Here is an 18965-nt window from a genome sequence, read left to right as displayed (position 1 = left end):
TGATCACTTTTCTTGGGTTGGCTACCCTTTGGCCTTAATTTCAGCCATATCGGAACAGCTTCTGAAGTTCACAAAATGTCATGAGCCCACTCAGTCAAGGAACCAGCCGGTTGAAAGACAGGTTTGCAGTACTACCGTACGTGCATGATGTCTCCCATAGGCTAAAAAAGATTGGGCAACGTGCAGGAATCAGTCCTTTGCTCAGCCCCAGAAAAGCTGGCAAGGCTCTGTAAGCATGTAAAGGCGCCTAAATCGCGTCGGAGTTGTTGCTCTGTCGGGCACAGAAAACGTTTTGTGATATGTGCAATGATTGCGGTTTACCAAATTCCCCTGTTTTGAGGCAGTAAATATCTTGAACAGACAGGCAGGTGCCTAAATGATCTTTTAATAGAGCACTATAACAACGTCCATAACACTGTTCAAGGCCACTTGGCCATCCATTGCCAGGACTGCGGCTGCGTGCCCCTCTTTGAAGATCCCGAAGCTTTAGCGAGACACAGCTCACCCAGTAAATTATTGAAGCTGATTTCACCAGAAAACTATGTAATGTGTGCGTTAGTGCCCCTTATATCACACTGACCCCTAGTGAAGCCTTGTATCTCAACAGAGAAATTGTGATGTTAATTTTTTTCAAGTGACCATGTTCTTAGTACGACTTGCTGTTAGAACACCCCTTGTTACTGCCTTTCATTTTCTGCGCATGACCGCTCTTGCATATATACACTCGATGTGCTAACGCAATAAAATATTGTTGGAAGTCAGCGCAGTGTATGTCATCTCTCGCAGTCCTCCTTCATGCTGTACGTCATTTTGTTATCATACTGAACAGTGTATATTAAATGATCCGAAATTAGAAAAAATATGGTACACATTTGAGCTGCAAAAATGCAATTGATGCAGCAAATGGCATTTAGCACTCAAAAAGCAAAAAAGAATACTGTTCACGGTTAACCATGAGATGCAGGAACTCCATTCTCTGAGCATCTTGACCAATAAGTGCAGCGCATGGCATCGTTGGAATCTTGCATCCTGCATTAGCAAAATAAGAGAATCATGAGAGTTCAGTCTGCGGAATTATGTATGTGCACGGCGGAAAATTTGATAAGGCAACCAGCTCCTTAATGTAACAAAATTAATGTGACGGCACGTACAATGCACAGCTCAGGCAACTGGGCAAGACAAGTGAAAGGTAGGAGAAATTTCTATTTTGCAAACTTAGGAATTGCGTGTTACTGTGAGCACTAAACCACTATGTCATGTGAATACAACATGGCACATACAGCAGCAAAAGCAAATTAATGTACAGTAGCCTTTTCACCATAGAAAATAAGAGAATAAAATTTAAAGACACAACCGATGACATCTCTCAGACATTTGTCCAGGAGTGTGTATGTGGCCTTAATATAACATTGACATTATGAAATCTGCAATATATCTGTGCCTTACACTTTATAAGTACTGCAGCTGACAACCTTACGGGATATGGCACATTAAGAGTGAGATGCACAAGAGATAAAAAAACTGTTTTTACACATTATTACACTAGGAGACAAAGTGTACTGTTTTACAGAGTGCACACAAAATGAAAATGAGGAAACCTCCACTGGAATTCTCATTTGCCCTGCAATACATGCATCCAGCCCAATGATCGCCAACTCTCCAATGCAGTTTATTAGACCCTTTCTGTATTCTAAAATTTATTGTGTATTTCTTATTTACTAATTTATTAAGAATTGGCATTTCGGCATACTTTCTGGAAAATTTAGCATGTGTTGTCAGCTATTTCCCTTAGAGCACGCCCCCTTCTTTCAATAGGTTAGCTTGGCAACACTCAAGTAGTATTCCCTTATTTAAACTTATGATCCTTCCTCATGCTCTAAACTGTGATGCACCTCCTACGCAGTTTATGTTAATCTGCGACTATTTACATGGTCCTTCTTTCTGTAGCCTCTCAACTAGAGCCTGAAATTTCTTGTCTCCTAAATGAATCATCTCTCCGCCCGAAACATATTGCACGGTTACCCCTCACAGGTGGGGCGGGGTGGATTGGATATAGGTGTTGACATATTCAATGAACCTCAGAGCCACAACCATATCTCATCCTGTGTTGCCACTACCCACGTGAGTCACAATGGTTGTAAATTGGTTATTGGCTGCCCACCCTCTCGCTTAAAAGTACATTTTGCCACAAGGAAAATGACCACAAGCATTGCATTTGATTAAATGAGTGCTCCTCTGCATGTTTTTTTTTTCGTGTTCATAATGGCTAGGTTCAACATGGTCAAGTTGTCTGAAAACTGTGAAGCCCCAACCAATACATAGTTTCAAAGTTATGAAACATTCATTGTTCAAGACTTTTCCCAAATTAAACATTCGACAAATTTTCATGATGCAAAGGAGGAAAGGTTGTACTTAGAGACAATAGGCCTGCTATATCCTGCAAAACTGTGTGAAATGAAAAATGCTTGCAGTTTTCCTGAGCAGCTAGCTCAGTACAAGAAATGGGTGCATTGCATGCGCAAATGTTTTTTAACGCCCACGAGAGCTCCTGGTTTCTTATAATTTCTTCAAATCCTTTGCATTCTAGATTGCAATCCGGCACACATTGATATTGATGTTACGTATTCAAAAATAAAAACAGCGCAACTTTTATGGTTTTGAGAATTATATGGGAATTAATTAAAGGTAAAAAGTGTAATGCAATGAGCAAATAACAAGCTCATTGCAGAGTGAACAAATATTTTTTTACTGCAAAAAAATTGGTAGCAGGAAGGTCATACGAAATTAGCACTGAATGCACAATACAGAATATGGCGCTGCAATGCCCTATTCTGTGAATATTCTTGCATATAGAAAATACTGATTATGAAAGGCCATCAAGAAAATGCAAGTGTATACTTTGGATCAGCAGTCATACGAGCTGACCATCAGACCAGCAGTCATACCTACTGTACCATCGGCAATATTTAAAACCCCACACAACTGCACACGATATCAAGCTTAGGCCGCCAAGGAGCCTCAGAGTTTAAATTATAACTTGACTTATTATATTACACTATACACCTATATCTACTTACAATGCTGTCTTCCAAACTGTTTCCAAGAAGACATCAACAATCTGTCTGAAGGCGAATGCAAGTGGCTTGCTCTTGATGGAGGGCACCAAGGCTGGGCATTGTGAAACTGCTGCTATCATCTGCATGACCTGCGAGAAACGACGCTCTATAAGTTCAAGATAAGCAAACGCTATTAGAACAAAAGACTAGATCCCTGGCAATGAGCCTCGTTTTGGTTTGCATGAGAAAAGCCAAAAATATGGACTTTGTGCTGCTTACTGAAAAAGAATTTAAGCAGCCATCCTTTCAGATGCTGCAGTCATGCATTAAGATTGTCACACAGCTGCCTGTCTGTATGCTCAATGCTGCTGTCGCTACTGAGCCAGCATGCTTTGCATAGCTTATAATTTCAAGTTATATTGATTATTGTGTTTTCTTGCCAATTTTTGGCAGACAGCACCAGCAAAGTAGCAGCTCATTTACACACATACTCCCTTGTGAGGAGCGAATTCACACAAACGCACGCATGCGCGTGCGCACACACAACACACAAGCTTCTACCACATGAGCAGCTTCCCATGCTTGACACCTGCACTTTTTATCCTTTGACGCTCCTACTACCAAGGCATTAAAAAGCCTTTGTGTGACCAACCCCAAACTCCTCAACCTACACTTCCAGCTTAAACCCTTTCTCGACAGCCAGGACAAGCCTTCTAGCTTCCCCAGTGCTCCAAACTGTAGTTACGAATTTTAAAAGGGCTACAGGCGACAGCTGTCGAAGGGCATGCAAACTACCCGGAGAGACCTAAAGCTTTAATATGATGCCTCTAAAGCACAACAACACTTCAAAATTTCAAAATTCATTAAAGCTCCTGAAGACTATTGCTATATACGAAGAACGTCTCGAATAACCTGCCATTAACAATTTCAGCGGTATGCATCAACGGAAATGTGGGCTGATGGAAAATCCACGTCTTTAAAATCAGAATTAGTGTAATGGCGAAACACACTACCAGATTTCTTAATCATTTATTTATGCTCTGGATGTAACGTTCCTTTTACAATAACAATCAAGGATATTGATTCATCATGGCGTGGAAGGGAAAAAGGACGAAGCGTATACCTGACGCCTTCCCACTGGTCCTCCCGAGAAACGGCGCCTCATACAGCAATTGTCCAGGGTGGCTTGAGACCAAACTCGGCTTTCAGGCGGGAACACTCGCTGCACCAAATTGGAAGAGTTTATTGCGAGCAAAACTCTACCTGCCTTGTGCAATACATACGCACGCACACACAAATATACGCGCTCTCAAAGCGCAGACACAAATGCGCGCACGCGCACATTGACAAACACAAATAAGCACACATACAGGCAGGCAGATACGCTAACACGTGCACGCACACACAGCGACCCACATAAACACACTCGCAAAACACGCACGCACTAGACACACGCAAACACGCGCGCGCACGCACACACACACACACACACACGCACAAAGCCAGCTGAGCTGAGCGCACGCGCACACACACAAATCGAGACGAGCTCGAGCACGCACACACGCAGACAAAGCGAGCCGAAAACATGCTGAAGGCGTCCGGCAAGCAGCAACACGCGACCGCATCAGGGAGAACCAATACCGCGCCGGTTCTTTCGAAAGGTGGCAAAGCCAGTCGTCGTTCTTCTACGCGACACAAAAGTAGTTGACCACAATTAACTGAAGTGCGAACGACTGTATTACAAGAAGCCGCATTCAACGCACAAGAGAAGCACATCTATGAACGTTCAAGCGGTGAGAAACAAAGCGTAACTATGCAGGCGCACCACGCCCGATGTAGGTTTGACATACATTAGTCACACGGGGCGCGATCAAGGTAGTTAACTTGCCCTCAGTGGCGTAGCAACAGGGGGGGCCGGGGGGCCGTGGGCCCCGGGTGCAAGGTGCCAGTACGGGGGGGGGGGGGGTGTCATATACGCCCCTCTGTCCGCCGTCTTGACGGCGCAAATTGCAAAGAATGCTCCTGTATGCAGCAGCCCGAGCTCATGCACCCGATGCGTTGCGCCGCAGAATGGTCGGCTGCAGCTCTAGCAACACCCCACAAAATAATTGCACGAATGTGCGGGCTAACAATTTTAATTCGCGAAATGGTCGCTAAACTACTCGCCTTAGCGGAACGTTTCATGTGGGGTGCGCTCGTGCTGTGCGTTCATGCTCGGAACAGGAGTCGCTAAACATACAGTGAGGCGTTGTAAGGCGTTGTAAGGTGTTGGGGCTCTTGGGTCCCTCTTCTGTTTAGAACGTGCAGCGAAGACGAACAAAGACAGCAGCAAGAGGGCGTTCAACCAGTGCGCCCGGCGCTCGCGTTTATGGGGAAGCGTTCGTTGAGAGCGACGTTGCATAAGTGGGGCCGTCAAAAGTCGCGAATGGGATTCTCCGGATCGTCTTCAGACTCGGTTCGGCCGAAGAGTTTGGCGGCGTATGACTCGACAGGGTGCAGTCGCGGGCCCGCCGCGATGTCCGGCTCGCTTTTACTTCCACTCTCCCGCTCGCTTCGAGAAGCCGCTGCAAAACCTGCCGTTATGTTTCACGCTTTACTTCTTACCCTCGAAAGCTTCAGAAAACTGTTGTTGTGCGACTTCATGTCAAAAGTACAGTGTCTGTATCAGCTGCACAGAATTTTATTTTAAAAAAAGGTGAATTTTGTAAGGATATTTCCCGATCGAGATTCTATGAAGTTATTTCTTTTTGTCATTAGTAGGAACTCTGTAGCGCGAAAAATATGGCAGATAAGTAATAACCATATTCTTAGTAATCTCGTAATTAGTACTTATAGAGGAAGCACTTCAATTCGAGAATTGAGGACTCAAAGTCATATTATTAACTCAACAAAATCTTCTTAAACAAAATCGTTTTGGGTGCTACAGCCTACAGTATACTTTGGCACTGCGGGCGGCGCCCAGTATGGCAGCAGCGAAAGAAATATAAAATAATGGACCAGTGACGTTGATCCCTTAATCATCTCCATTGCGAGTGCAGACCAACAGTAGTGCAAGCTTTCGCTGGCACGGGCTTCATCGCGGCCTTTCCTTTCTTTTTTTACAGTGACGCCAAGAATCGACGTGAAGTGTGCTCTATTCTGTTCACAATCTTACGGTGGTACCACCGCTCGGATAATCACGTTTGTCTGTATATCAGCAAATGAAAACAAGGCTTTATTGATCAGAATGATGAGAACTTGTAATTGTCATAGCATTGGCGCCCGCGCAGCGGGGAGGCCGGTAACGTTTTCTAATAGGGTGGGGAGATCAGCGTCACTGACAAACAAATTAATTTTCGTTTTCGTTCAGGGCTGCCCACAGACAAAATACTGCGTGCCATAGTATCTAGGACGATTTTTGTGAAGTTGCTGTTGGGCAAGATATGAATGTCGGTCTTCAATTTTGCAAATGAAATATTGCCGCTAAAATTGGTAATTTAAACTTTATTATAAAAATATTTTTGTTACTTTTGACGTGAGTCATATTTTCCACGATGCCGCATTTGTATTCGCTGCCAAGCCTTAGTCTGACAGATGTGCACATGGGCTTATCACACGTTATCAATGCAGCACCCTGTGTTATTTGGCGCAGGAAAAACAGCGTGTATATTTGCTGCATTCGCGATCTCTGGGAAAGAAAGCGATGGAGAGGGGGACCCGGGGAACGTGCGCGGTATCCAAGGCGGCTGTACTGGTGCTGAAACCCGGAAATTGTCGATATCCTCGCCTTCCTCGACAACATCAGGGGGGGGAGGGGAGGGGGCGACAGAAGACCTGTGGGCCCCGGGAGCAAGACGACCTAACTACGCTACTGCTTGCCCTACTAGGAGTGCAGCTGCTCTTGCTCTTACATTAGTGAATTATGCTACGCGATCACAGTGAGATTCTTCTAGGGCGAACAAAACAAATACCAAATAAACGGGCACTTGCCTGAAATTTCCATTATGCCAGTACTACCGACCGGTCACGTTGCAACTTCTCGCTTCAGCCTTCGTGGATCCATCTTCCAGTGCGTACGAGCGCTTTGCTTTGAAGTGGGACACGAGTAATACACAAAGCACGCGCCACATCTTTTTCTACACCACGCACAAAACTAATCACACGTTTAAAATTATTTCGCACAGCGCAAGACGCGAACACAGGGAGCATACAGGCACCAAGAAAATGCCATGATGGCGCAGCTATCCGCCTTCCCGTCATGCCGCGCGCCGAAGTGACGATACAGCGTCGTCGCGTCACTTCTGGTCGCTTTTCATTGGGCAGGGGGTGGCGCGCAAATTGAACGTTTATTCTGACAGGTTTACTTGCTCGCAGGGCCGCCTGTTTGCTGCTGCTTCGTTGTGGTCTCTAACTCGAGCGGTGAGGCGCGTAGTTGCTACTACGTTTCTTGTCGAGCATTATTTTTCTTTTTGAGGGGGGGGGCGCAGTCTGTGCTGCAGCACTTAGGGTACAGTACACAAATCGGAACCGTGAGCGAGACGATCGGCGCTCTTCTGCTGGTGCAATTAGATTATTCGCTGCGTCCGAACGAAGCAACCTTGCGAGGTCATTGCGTAGTTTCAGCGATATCCTGGCTCGATAAAGACGCTCACATCTTCGTCGTGCGACAGCGACGCGTAAACATTCATGAGGAGACTGAAGACTGCGTTTGCAAGAGCGTATGCTGTGGATAAGAAATTACAGCTTTGAATTAATCCTTGAAAAAAAGCCGACAGTCACTTTGGAATGCGGAAACTTAATCACTTCATGCATCTACACTTGCAATTGTCACGTGACCGTGATACGTTAGTTCATACATTGTCACGTGTCCTACACAATTCTACCTTAATCTCCCGTAATCCACCGTGCTATAGTTTGCACGAACCTTAATGCAATTTATTCCACCCTTATTCATATTATTTCCCATTAATTACCCATAATTGCTCATAATTAACGTTTTTGTATTTACTACCTTCTGTATCACTACTGACGTCATACAAGACGGTGATGACGTCACATTTTATTTATTTAGTATGCATACTTTCAAGGCCTAGTAGGCACAACAGGAAGAAGCCGTGAAAATATACAATATTTGCAGTGCAAGGCAAGAATAGAAAATCAAACTGTAAGAGAATTTGAACGGCGATCTTCAATTAGTGGTGTCACAAATTGAGACTGTGGAGGCGGGAAGGCGGTTCCATTCCGTGGCGGTTCTTGGCAAAAAGGAAGAATGGCGCATCAATTTTGTGTTGATGGCCGATGCGAGACGAGAACTTGGTGTGGTGAAAACATTTTCTTTGCGAGAAGGGTTAAAGTAGCATATTCTATGAAAAAGACAGAGACGAAAGTACTTGCGACGCAACCAAAGGTCAGGTAGACCTATTGTTATTTTCAATGACGTGACGCTAGAATGACGCGAATAATTTGGGAGAATAAAATTGGCGGCGCGGTTCTCAATGCTTTCTGAATGCTTTCAAGGGAAATGACAAGATTGGCGTGAGCAGGGTCCCATATGCATTTTTGTTGCGAAGAACGCCAGCTTTTCTACCTGAGAGGACATAAAATGCTTTCGCATTTAAAATGCAATGCATAAACACATTGCTCAATGCGCAGACTTGTGCACCTTACCCAGATGTATGCATCAATGCATTCACCACCCTTCACTCGTCGATTTAACACCCTTCTTCGAGCAAAGTCACACCTTATGTGTGGATACACCCCTATAATAGGGTGTTTTGGCCGAAAACAGTGCTGAAAGGGTGTATACATGGATGTAAGTGACTAAACACCCCTTTCAACACCCTTACGGGTGTTGAAATGTTTAGTGTGTGTACAGTTGAACGCCTCAAGAACGAATGCCTCTACAGTAAAATACAAAGTACCTGTATACAGTATAAGAGAAACGATTCACTCTGTCCCGGGTGAATTCTTATCCCTTGTAGGAATTGGGAACGCCTAAGCAACCGCACCACTGCAACAACTTCGCCTGTGAGAGGAAGAAATTTAGGCATTGCCGCCGACACGGTTTGCTGCTTTCCAATGACTGCCGCATAACGGTGGCGCCACTACCTTCAGAAAAGGTCCCCAATGTGCGCTCTGAGTTTGCGCTAACGGCAGCGCACTTGACGACCGTGGAAATATCCAGAGTAGTCCTGCTCAACTACTCCAAAAATCACTCAACTCATACGCTGTTCGTGTAGCGAATCAACAGTGCGATGGCTGCCAAATCTATGGCAGTAGATGATGTAATGATGTAAACCTTAAGTGACGACCGACGACGTCTTGAAAACCATCTAAGACAGAAACGACGAAAATGTCGGCGAAGGCGACAGTGATTAAGATGCTGTAAGCGAACCAAGAAATTTTGACCAGAAGGGAGGCGATAGTAGCGGTTGACGATGTGCAACATTACGTCCCGTTGCACTCGGTTTCGCCAGGGAGCATGCCATGAATTTCAGTGCAACAAATTCTGCCAGACAAACGAGGCACAATAAATTAGAGATACATTTCGCTAAGGTGCCCTTCAATGCGCAATAAATAACAAATATTCTTGACTGTGCTTAGCCTGCTCTGCGGCAAGCAGCCCGACACGCGACCTCTACAAAGCAATGACCTGCATAACGATTCATTTTCGAGCTCCTGCGCACTTCGTTAACTTCTCTTGTAACGCTTCCACGCTGCTGTGTTATCTCGAGTTTTGCGTTCTCGCTAGCAGAAGCTGATACGTGCTCTTTCCAACCTTGCCTCCAGGTTAGCAGAGCCCAAACCGCACAAGCGCATTCGCGTCACCTTCAAGGAATGGCAAGAAAGGACAGACAGACCTCAAAAAATTGTTCTGGTTTTGGATGTGTCGGGTAGTATGCAGGTAAGCAGAGACTTTCGATATGCACTGTTTGCGCCGTTTGCTTGCTCGTAGGAAGCGTGGCAGTGAAACGACAATGGCCGACGTACGAAGCGCACACGAATGAGCGCACACTGCCGCATGCTGACACCGCATATCCCGTTGAGGAACGTGCTAGACGCACACAGACTCGACGTCTTGCGCTTCCTAGAAAGGTGCCGTGCATGCGTTTGCGAGGCTGTATTGCTGTCGGCGCAGCATCGCCTGCATTTCCTGCACGCTCAACCATGACGTCAGCGAGGAGTGTGCGATGAAGGCACGTGGACGCACTGCTTACGGCAAGACGTGTACGAACTGCTAAAGAAAGAAGTGGAAGCATGAAAACAGACGGGTGCATGTTACTGAACAAAGTAATTAGGTTACCTTACTGCGTAGCCAGTGAAAAACATAACTGTGTAGAGTGTTAATGGGAAGACTAAAGAGAAAAATAATTTCTTCTGCATCAGTAAATTACCATTTGAGAATATTGAAAACGTCACCCCTACCATGATAACATGCTTAGTAAACCAGAAAAAGCGCAATCAGAAAAGCGGGAGGCGACGCCTCCTTGTATTTCGCGCACCTGCACGCTGTGATGTCATGTATTTTGACGGCGTTTTCTAGAGCCCACATAATACCTTCGCGATAAACATCGACTACATTGTGTTCTATGAACGCCAACGATCAGGCATGTTGAATTTCAGGAACTTTTGCTGAACCAACCTAGCGTAAGCACGAAAATTCACTTTGAAATACGTGACGTCACTACGGCGTTCTTTCTTCTTCAACTTCTATTTTAATCGAACTTTAATTAGGACATTAATGAAAGTTTTCAAACCAAGTTCGTTCCGATTGAACTGATGCAGTATTTTCCTTCAGTGTCCTTTACGGTTCTATGTTTCATAAAGTATTTGAGCTAAATCTCAATAGCTAGAGCCAATATATATTTCCGGCTAGAGCACTGAACGGGCTCGGGCTTACCCGAAAGCCCAGGTCCAACCAGGCTCGTGCGCAGGGCTCTAGCTGGATGGGCATGGTTTGACCAGGTCTGCGCTAGGACCGTGGAGCTCGGCACGCGTCTGGTGCCTGCCGGTATACTTTCCCTGTCTACGTTCTCCCATACACGCCATGCACTCAGCGGCTAGAAATTAACGCTTCCGTATCAGGCGGTGAGGGCCGATTTCCCATGAGCCTTTCGTTTATATCCTCTATAAGTGGACTTCAATATCGTCACTCGACTAGAATACGTAAACTGTAGGGTTTTACGTGCCAAAACCATGATCTGATTATGAGGCACGCCGTAGTGGGCGACTGCGGAATAACTTGGACCACACTGGGGTTCTTTAACGTGCGCCCAAATCTAAGTACACGGGAGTTTTCGCATACCACCCCTAACTACAATACTTCAATCTAACCAAATTTCTCGCCAGAACTTACTGCTAACACTCACTACAGTTCTTTGTTTACTAAACAAAGCATCGCAAGTTGTCAGAAGTGAGAAAACCACAAAAATTCGCGAAGCAATGCGCATAATAAATGGGTACGACAACTATTATTTTCAACTCTGCGGCAGAAGTGTACGTGACAACCATGAATTTTGCTTGTCTGTTATTTAGTGTTTATGTATGTGTACTCATGTAAGTCTTTTACACTACAACCAGTGATGTTGTTACAGCAGCTACCGATGTATCCGAGCCTGCGACACAACAAAGCACTTCGGCAACTTTTCCTTTCTCTTGCCCAAACTCCTATATTTTTTCAGCAATCTGTCATTTACCGGGTTTGGAAGACTATAGGCATAAATCAGGCATTTATTCTTGAAATGCTTCTTGCAACCAGACACTAGACGTGGTATTAGACCTTTTCCATAGTTTTTCTAGTGAAATTACTTATGTTTAAACGTGATCCTTTGTGTATGATAATTAACTTTTTTTTTACTATACAGTGCAGCGTGGCGCCTTGTTACATCAAAATTAATTTTTCTACTGTAAATATCTCCATCTGCGCATCGCTGTGCGTATTTGATTTCATACTTACACCTCTTCGGGTCGAAAAAGTTCATGCTCGTCCACCACTGAAAAAAAATTGTGACGTGTCACATCGTGAAAGCGAGTGATGTACTAGCGTATGTAGGTGCCATTCCCGAGTCTCTAAGCTATGCCGTCTTGCCTGACACATCCGCATTGTCACAAGTCACCTAGCACATTGGTCGGGTGTTTACTGGGCACGCCAAGCCCGCGCGCCTTGCCGGTTTTTTTCAGCTCGTGCTCGGCGCTTGCCGACGACTTCATGGTCGGTCGACTCGGGCTCGGCCTGACGCTGCTTGCGCTGCTGCTTTCTTTGCGCTTGGCTTCTTGATCGTCCTACGAAGCTGCTACGCCCGTAGCGCACACAGAGCTCGTAGCGACTGCGAGAGGAGGTAAACGCAGTCGCACACTAGTCCCGCGACGCTCCGCCTCCATCCTCCTCTCCCCTCTACCGCACGTTCTTCCATAGCTTCCCGACGTGCTCCTCCTCTCCACCTCGATGCGCGATGAACTTCCGGCGCTCACTTTCTCTTCCAGCACGGACGCCTCCGACTTAAATCTCACCGATTTCACTGCGGAAGCATGTACGCTTGCTCGTAAAAGAGAAATAAACGAGTGTGCAAAGAAAATACAAATGGCAATAGGCGCCAGAAACACTACACTTGCAGCACAAAAAAATAATACGCAAGACTTGCCTTAAACTCGCGATTGAACGATTTTAAAAACGGCTGACTCTCCCGTAATCGAAAGTAGATGTGATGATGTGATGTCAGCATGAAATGGCTACAGGCAAAAGAACATTGGTTGGGCATGATACTAGACACAAACTTAAAATGGGTGTAGTGCATGTTCGCAATGGCACATGCCAGAACACCACACCGCACCATGCCGAACCACGCCAGACTGTGCACTGGTCCATATGGGCGCTGCCCAGCTAGAAGGAAAGCGGCTGAAAGCGGCAGGAGAAGCAGCTAAAGACGCCATGGAAACAGAGAATTCTGCCCAGCTATAACAAAAGCAACTGAAGGAGGCGCCACACAGCATGACGCCATCTCTCGAGGTCTCTCAAAACCCGCACCGTGGAACTCACGGACCGCTGGCGTGTTCAAAAGAGCACAAGCAACCATGTCTCCGCGCCAAAACATGGCAATCAGGTGTCCTCTATCTCCTTTTGTACGTTGCTATTGGAAATAACAAATAAAGCTTCACCGTACTATAAGTTTCTACTTGAGAGATGTTGTGAAGAAACATTAGGAAGAGCTCGAATGTTTTATGGTAACTTGCTTGGGCAGTAACTAGCCTATGTGATAGGCCCTGTACAAAGGGTCGGGAGCCAGAGACAGTAATTTCTGAAGTTTTGATTGTTTGCCTGGATGACCTCCTTTTGTTCTCGCAAAGATGCCCGGATGTTTCCGTTCTAGTGCCCGGGTAATGGCTGTGGCTTTTGAGTCAAGGCCACTTGAAGTTCGTCGACAAGGGGAGCTGAACGTTTTTCATGCTTAAAAGTTGCGGTAGGAGTTTGGGAGCAGCTGAAACGACGTGGGCTTAGTGTGAGTCAAAAGTTCCATCCCAAGAAGCGTCGGGCCGCTGGTTCATCACTCCCGCTGGGTACGGCGGACACGCCGCCAGCCCAGAACCCCGGCTGACTACCCGAGCACGCCCACAAGACCAAGACTTCCAAACCAACTCTGCCACTCGCCATGGCCACCTCTCCACTCAGTTCCTTTGCGGCACGCCGGCTTTCATGTGAGAAACAGGACTGAGCTTTGCTCCTTTCAGCAGTGCAGATGCCACAGCGGTTGGCGGAGGCATAGGCGGCAACACCAAGCGCCTCACGTACTTTGTGATCTGTTCATTGAGGCGCTCGGTGATCTGTTCATTCGTCTACTGGCGAATCATTCGCCTTGTTCTTAAAGTCGCTGCTTCACATGATTCCGTAGATGGTACTGTTAAAGCATGTGCGCTGATAATCAATGTACACATAATAAAAGGTAGAAACCGAAAAATGTTTTGGGTCAAGTATAAAAGAAAACATTCATAAAGGACGTACCTATCCACGGGAAAACGGTGGAATATTTCAGGTCATATATACCTCTCACTTTTGTGTCCCCATGCAGAATAAACTGTCTGAATAAAGACCCACATCTGCGTTTTGTCGATGGACTTAAGACATTATCGATTTCTTCTAAAAAATTTAAAACCTGCTGTCCAGTATTAAACATCCGGCGTAGAACGCTTGTATGGCAGTAAAACTTGAATGGGCAGCAATTTCATGGAACACGCACAGTAAACGCAGCATTATGCAACCTGAACGCATTCAGAGAAAGGTTTTTCAAGTCTAATAAGGAAATATTCAGCTGCCCAATAAAAATTATATATATGCATTTTCTTTCTTACTCAGTGGACAGTTAATTTTGTGCCTTTGGTCTTCGATAAGGCTCATATTGGGCAGAGAGAAAGACCCGTCAACGCCGCGCTCAATATAGAAATTGTTGCCGCTCACTTAGCCCTGGCGACAACCAGCGTAGTCCGTTACAAATGCAACTAACAAGGAAGAAAAATCCGACAATCATAAGGACGCCCGCTTTTCTTCGCTTTTTCGCACACTTTCCAAACAAGCGTGCCGCTTCTTGGGTGTTTTAACCTAATAGCACAACCTCTAATATTTCTGTTTATTTTGCACCTTCGCTATGCAGCATTCACAGCGCAAGTGTTTACAAGGCGTTAAAGTGTGTGTGCGTTACGAACCAATAGCCTCATTTGAAGGCATTGTGTCCTCATTTTCCGGTTCTCTGTTTTTCGAACAGCGGTTCCTCTCCCTTTCTGCTTTCTGCTCTGCTAGCTTTCAGAAAGCTGGCGCCGCAAATCGCACGGCTAAGAATGATTTTTTTCGCATGCGTATGAGCCGCATACATTGTGCAGATCCGGTTGTACTGAACCCATCCTAATGAGTCTGTCCGGCCTTCGTTGTCTATAGAGGGTATATGCAAAGAATACGTAGTGGCCGGAGTATAGAAATAGAGGAATGACGTATTGCTGGCTTCTTGTCCGAGGAGTTGAAATGTCAACGGCCGTTGTTAGGAAAGATGCAAGGAACCGTTGAAGAGCACACGGGATTGGCTGCCTTATGGTGCACTGGAATTCCGAAGACGTAACATTAACGTCGGCGTCCTCCCAACCCAATCTGATCCTACTCGCAGACAGTGATTATTCGAAGTGTATGGATTGAAGTGCTAGCTCAAAAGCTTTTGCGGCAAAAAATATGGCCCGTTACCACCAAAGTGAAAATTGCTTTGTGTTGCATGATTTCTTCAGTGCTAAGAGTTGGCCGAGACTAAAAAAAAGTGTAAAGCATAGTTTCTGCAGAGAGGGTAAATTGTAGATCGTTAGAAGAGGCCTTCGTTCTGTAGTAGACAATAAATTAGCCGGCTTCTGCTACTGGTGATCATGGCAATGATGATGATGTTTTCATATCGCAGGGGTCGAATCGAATTAATTTCTTGAAAGAGGCTGCCACGCACTACATAAGAGCTATACCGGATGGCTTGAGGAGACTGGCTATTGTATTATTCGCCGCAAGAGCCAGAGTTGCCTTCCCTATGACCGTCGTCAATTCGAGCACTCGGCGACACTTCCTTAAACAAGTGGATGATCTAAGTCCTGATGATACAACTTGTATTGGTTGTGGACTTGAACTGGCACTGAAGGTATGTCTTTTCCTCCTCATTTGCTTGGTATAGCGTTCTGAGCTTAAGGCGGCAGTGTTTATCTGCACTCGCTTCCGTCTCTCTGCATGGTCAAGATGGAGATACAGACGGCAGGATGCGATACGAACGATAGCTTAGCCGGTCGCCTATGCTTAGCGTTGGTCCTGCCTGCCTGGAAAGTTCGAACAGAGGAGCGGGCTTTCTAAGTCTGGTCAATATTTGAGCATGCGCGCTTCGCGTTTATTTCGGACAGAACGAGGGAGCTCCTGCTCGAGACCTATTCTAAGGGTAAGGTGTAAAAGCTACGAGCATTTTACATCTACGGCACGGAACCAGCTTATACAAATCAGCTTTGTTGAAGCCAACGTAAATAATGATCTCTGGTAGGGCTGTTAGTATTGTGTTATTGAGGAAGTTGTATACACGATCGGGCATCGCAAATGAAAAAAAAAAAACGCTACGAGCATTTCTCATTGGTGTGAAGATTGTTAGCTTGCCTCAGTAAGCGCAAATAATTGATACGGCTGCATACATGACATGAATAGTCAACAGACGAAGTGTCTGAGAATAAATGTATAAGTGTGAGGGAGCAAGCCGACAAAACCAGAGCTGACGTAGCGGAAATTACTTGTGTTTAATTGAAGTCTGGAAACCATCAGGTGAAGTGAAATGAAAGTTGATGCGAGCTTACATGGGCCGCAAGTGGGAGTCCTCCCTTTCACGCAAACGATGCTTTGCCAAATAGGCTAAAGTGTACGTTTTCAAAGTCAAGGTTACGTGCTGTTAGTTTAGACAGCGCATCTCGCCGCCGAGTCGGTGGATGTCAAACATACTTTCCTTTGTCTGCAGGTGTCAATAAGTACGCGAGTGTTGTAGCAGGCAAATTACCAATAAACACTCGTAGTTTGTCTTACGGTTTCAATATTATCACATTCAACACCTTCGCTGTGCAGTCACTTCTGGGGCTCGAAGAGTGTTCCACATCCCCTGCTTTGGCTTTGAGCAATGCTATATAGCCAATACTCCTAAGTGCAATCCCGTACGTGTACCCAAATGCCCGAAAAAGTTGTGCGGGCCGATGACGCAATGCACAGTAGACCATCGGTAAAGCGCGGTTCTAGCCCGATTTGGTGAAGGACTAGCACGGTTTTATCGGTTTGTCAACTTTCATTTCGCTTTTCGTCGTTTTAATAACGTTTAAACCAGACAATTAGTTTTATTGTTATAGCAAATGCATGGCTAGGTTACGTAGATATTATTACGATATCATTGAGCGATGCTCAAGAGACGAGCCGCCGCGAGAACGACGAAGAAGTTGGTCGGTGCCCTTGGCACGAGCGAGTGTCAGCCTGGCTGCCTGGCTCCAGTGTAAATAGCGCGTAAATTGCATCTTTCGTCTGTGTCTTTCTCTCTCTCTCTCTCCACACGTAACATTTCTGGTGGAGGTCAGCGATCCCCGTTCTCACCACGGAACTCCGAAGTGGTCAGCACACCGAGCTTGTCACCATGCCGCCCGGTGACGAGCCCGCCTCTGCAACGGCTTCGGCTTGTCCGACTGCTCCAATCGTCACGGTTGCGCCACATCGTGACCCAGGTGTGTTCTCTGGCCTGGAGGGACAGGATGTCGACAACTGGATCAAGCTCTATGAACATGCCAGCGCTAATAACAGGTGGGACTCAACGATTATGCTCACGAATATCATCTTTTATCTCGTCGGCACCCCACGCGTGTGGCACCAAATGCATGACAACGAGATAACCAGTTGGGACAGTTTTGAAGAGAAGCTACGGGAAGTGTTCGGCGACCCCATTGGGCACAAGGCTGCCGCGAGAAAGGCTCTTGCGTCTCGTGTTCCGTCATCTACAGAGCCATACGTTTCCAACATCCTCGACGTCTTGGCTCTATGCCGTAAAGCTGACGATCATATGTGCGAAGCAGATAAAGTGGCATATGTGCTAAAAAGCATCGCCGACGACGCTTTCAATTTGCTTGTTTTCGGCAACGTCTCGACTATCGACGCCATTATAAAAGAATGCCGTCGCCTTGAAGAGGCTAAGAGCCGCCGTATGTCACCCCACATTGCGCGGCTACCCAACATGGCTGCTACGTCGACATGTGAGGGTCGACCGCGTCAGACCACCACCTGTGACGACGTCACCCATGTCGTTCGCCGCGAACTCGAGGCCGCCTGTTCGCCAGCCTTCTCCACAACGCCTCCCGATCCGCTAGCGACCACCATTACGATGATTCAAGCCGTCGTCAGACAGTAATTTGATAACATGGGTCCGAACACCGTGTCTTCCTCGTCTCGACCCAGCGTTCCCCAGTTATCTAGTAGCCCTCCTCGACTCGTCCCCGCCAGTCCTTTTCTGCCACATCTCGCCGCAACCCGTCCGGATGGCGTACCCCTGATGACAGGCCGATCTGCTTCCACTGCTGTCGCATCGGCCACGTCGCTCGTCACTGCCGCAACCGATGGCCGCCACCTCCTCGGACATACGCCGCCACTTATTCCCGCACCTTTGGACCTTCTGTACCCTATGCCACCCGCCATGAACCCACTACCGCTGATGCCCCTGCTCTGAACCTTCGCTACAGCCGCTCGACATCCCTATCGAGCCCTTCCATCGTGTCGGCTTGGACCTTCTCGACCCATTTCCGGAATCTACATCAGGAAACAAGTGGGTTGCAGTCGCGGCGGACTACGCGACCCGCTAACGCCGTAACCCGTGCTCTTCCGACCAGTTGTGCAACTGATCTTGCGGACTTCATCCTACATGATATCATTTTGATGCGTGGTGCACCGCGTCAATTGCTTACAGACCGCGGCCGCACCTTTTTGGCCAAAGTCATTGACGACGTCATGCGTGCCTGCTCATCATCATCATCATCATCATCATCAGCCTGGTTACGCCCACTGCAGGGCAACGGCCTCTCCCATATTTCTCCAACAACCCCGGTCATGTACTAATTGTGGCAACGCCGTCCCTGCAAACTTCTTATTCTCATCCGCCCACCTAACTTTCTGCCGCCCCCTGCTACGCTTCCCTTCCCTTGGGATCCAGTGCGTAACCCTTAATGACCATCGGTTATCTTCCCTCCTCATTACATGTCCTGCCCATGCCCATTTCTTTTTCTTGATTTCAACTAAGATGTCATTAACTCGCGTTTGTTCCCTGACCCATTCTGCTCTTTTCTTATCCCTTAACGTTACACCTATCATTCTTCTTTCCATAGCTCGTTGCGTCGTCCTCAATTTGAGTAGAACTCTTTTCG

The 18965-nt window shown here is 46.5% G+C and overlaps 1 protein-coding gene and 1 long non-coding RNA gene across 2 annotated transcripts in view; one reads left to right on the top strand and one right to left on the bottom strand.

Annotated features, from left to right (window-relative positions):
• LOC135905086 (calcium-activated chloride channel regulator 4-like) overlaps positions 1-18965 on the top strand; it is a 118392-nt gene that overhangs the window by 43549 nt on the left and 55878 nt on the right. The window contains exons 7-8 of the mRNA XM_065436058.1: positions 9825-9939; positions 15461-15688. Coding sequence (XP_065292130.1) covers positions 9825-9939; positions 15461-15688 — 343 coding nt within the window. The remainder of the gene's footprint in view (positions 1-9824; positions 9940-15460; positions 15689-18965) is intronic.
• LOC135905090 (uncharacterized) lies at positions 909-4314 on the bottom strand. Its single transcript, XR_010565314.2, has 3 exons — positions 4180-4314; positions 3078-3205; positions 909-1029 (listed from the first exon to the last, which is right to left on the bottom strand). It is a non-coding gene; the product is annotated as an uncharacterized lncRNA (long non-coding RNA).

Source organism: Dermacentor albipictus, chromosome 6, assembly GCF_038994185.2.
Source record: "Dermacentor albipictus isolate Rhodes 1998 colony chromosome 6, USDA_Dalb.pri_finalv2, whole genome shotgun sequence".
Classification (NCBI taxonomy): Eukaryota; Metazoa; Arthropoda; class Arachnida; order Ixodida; family Ixodidae; genus Dermacentor; species Dermacentor albipictus.
The sequence above is the reverse complement of the archived record's forward strand: the minus strand, read 5'-3'. Positions and strand labels throughout refer to the sequence as shown.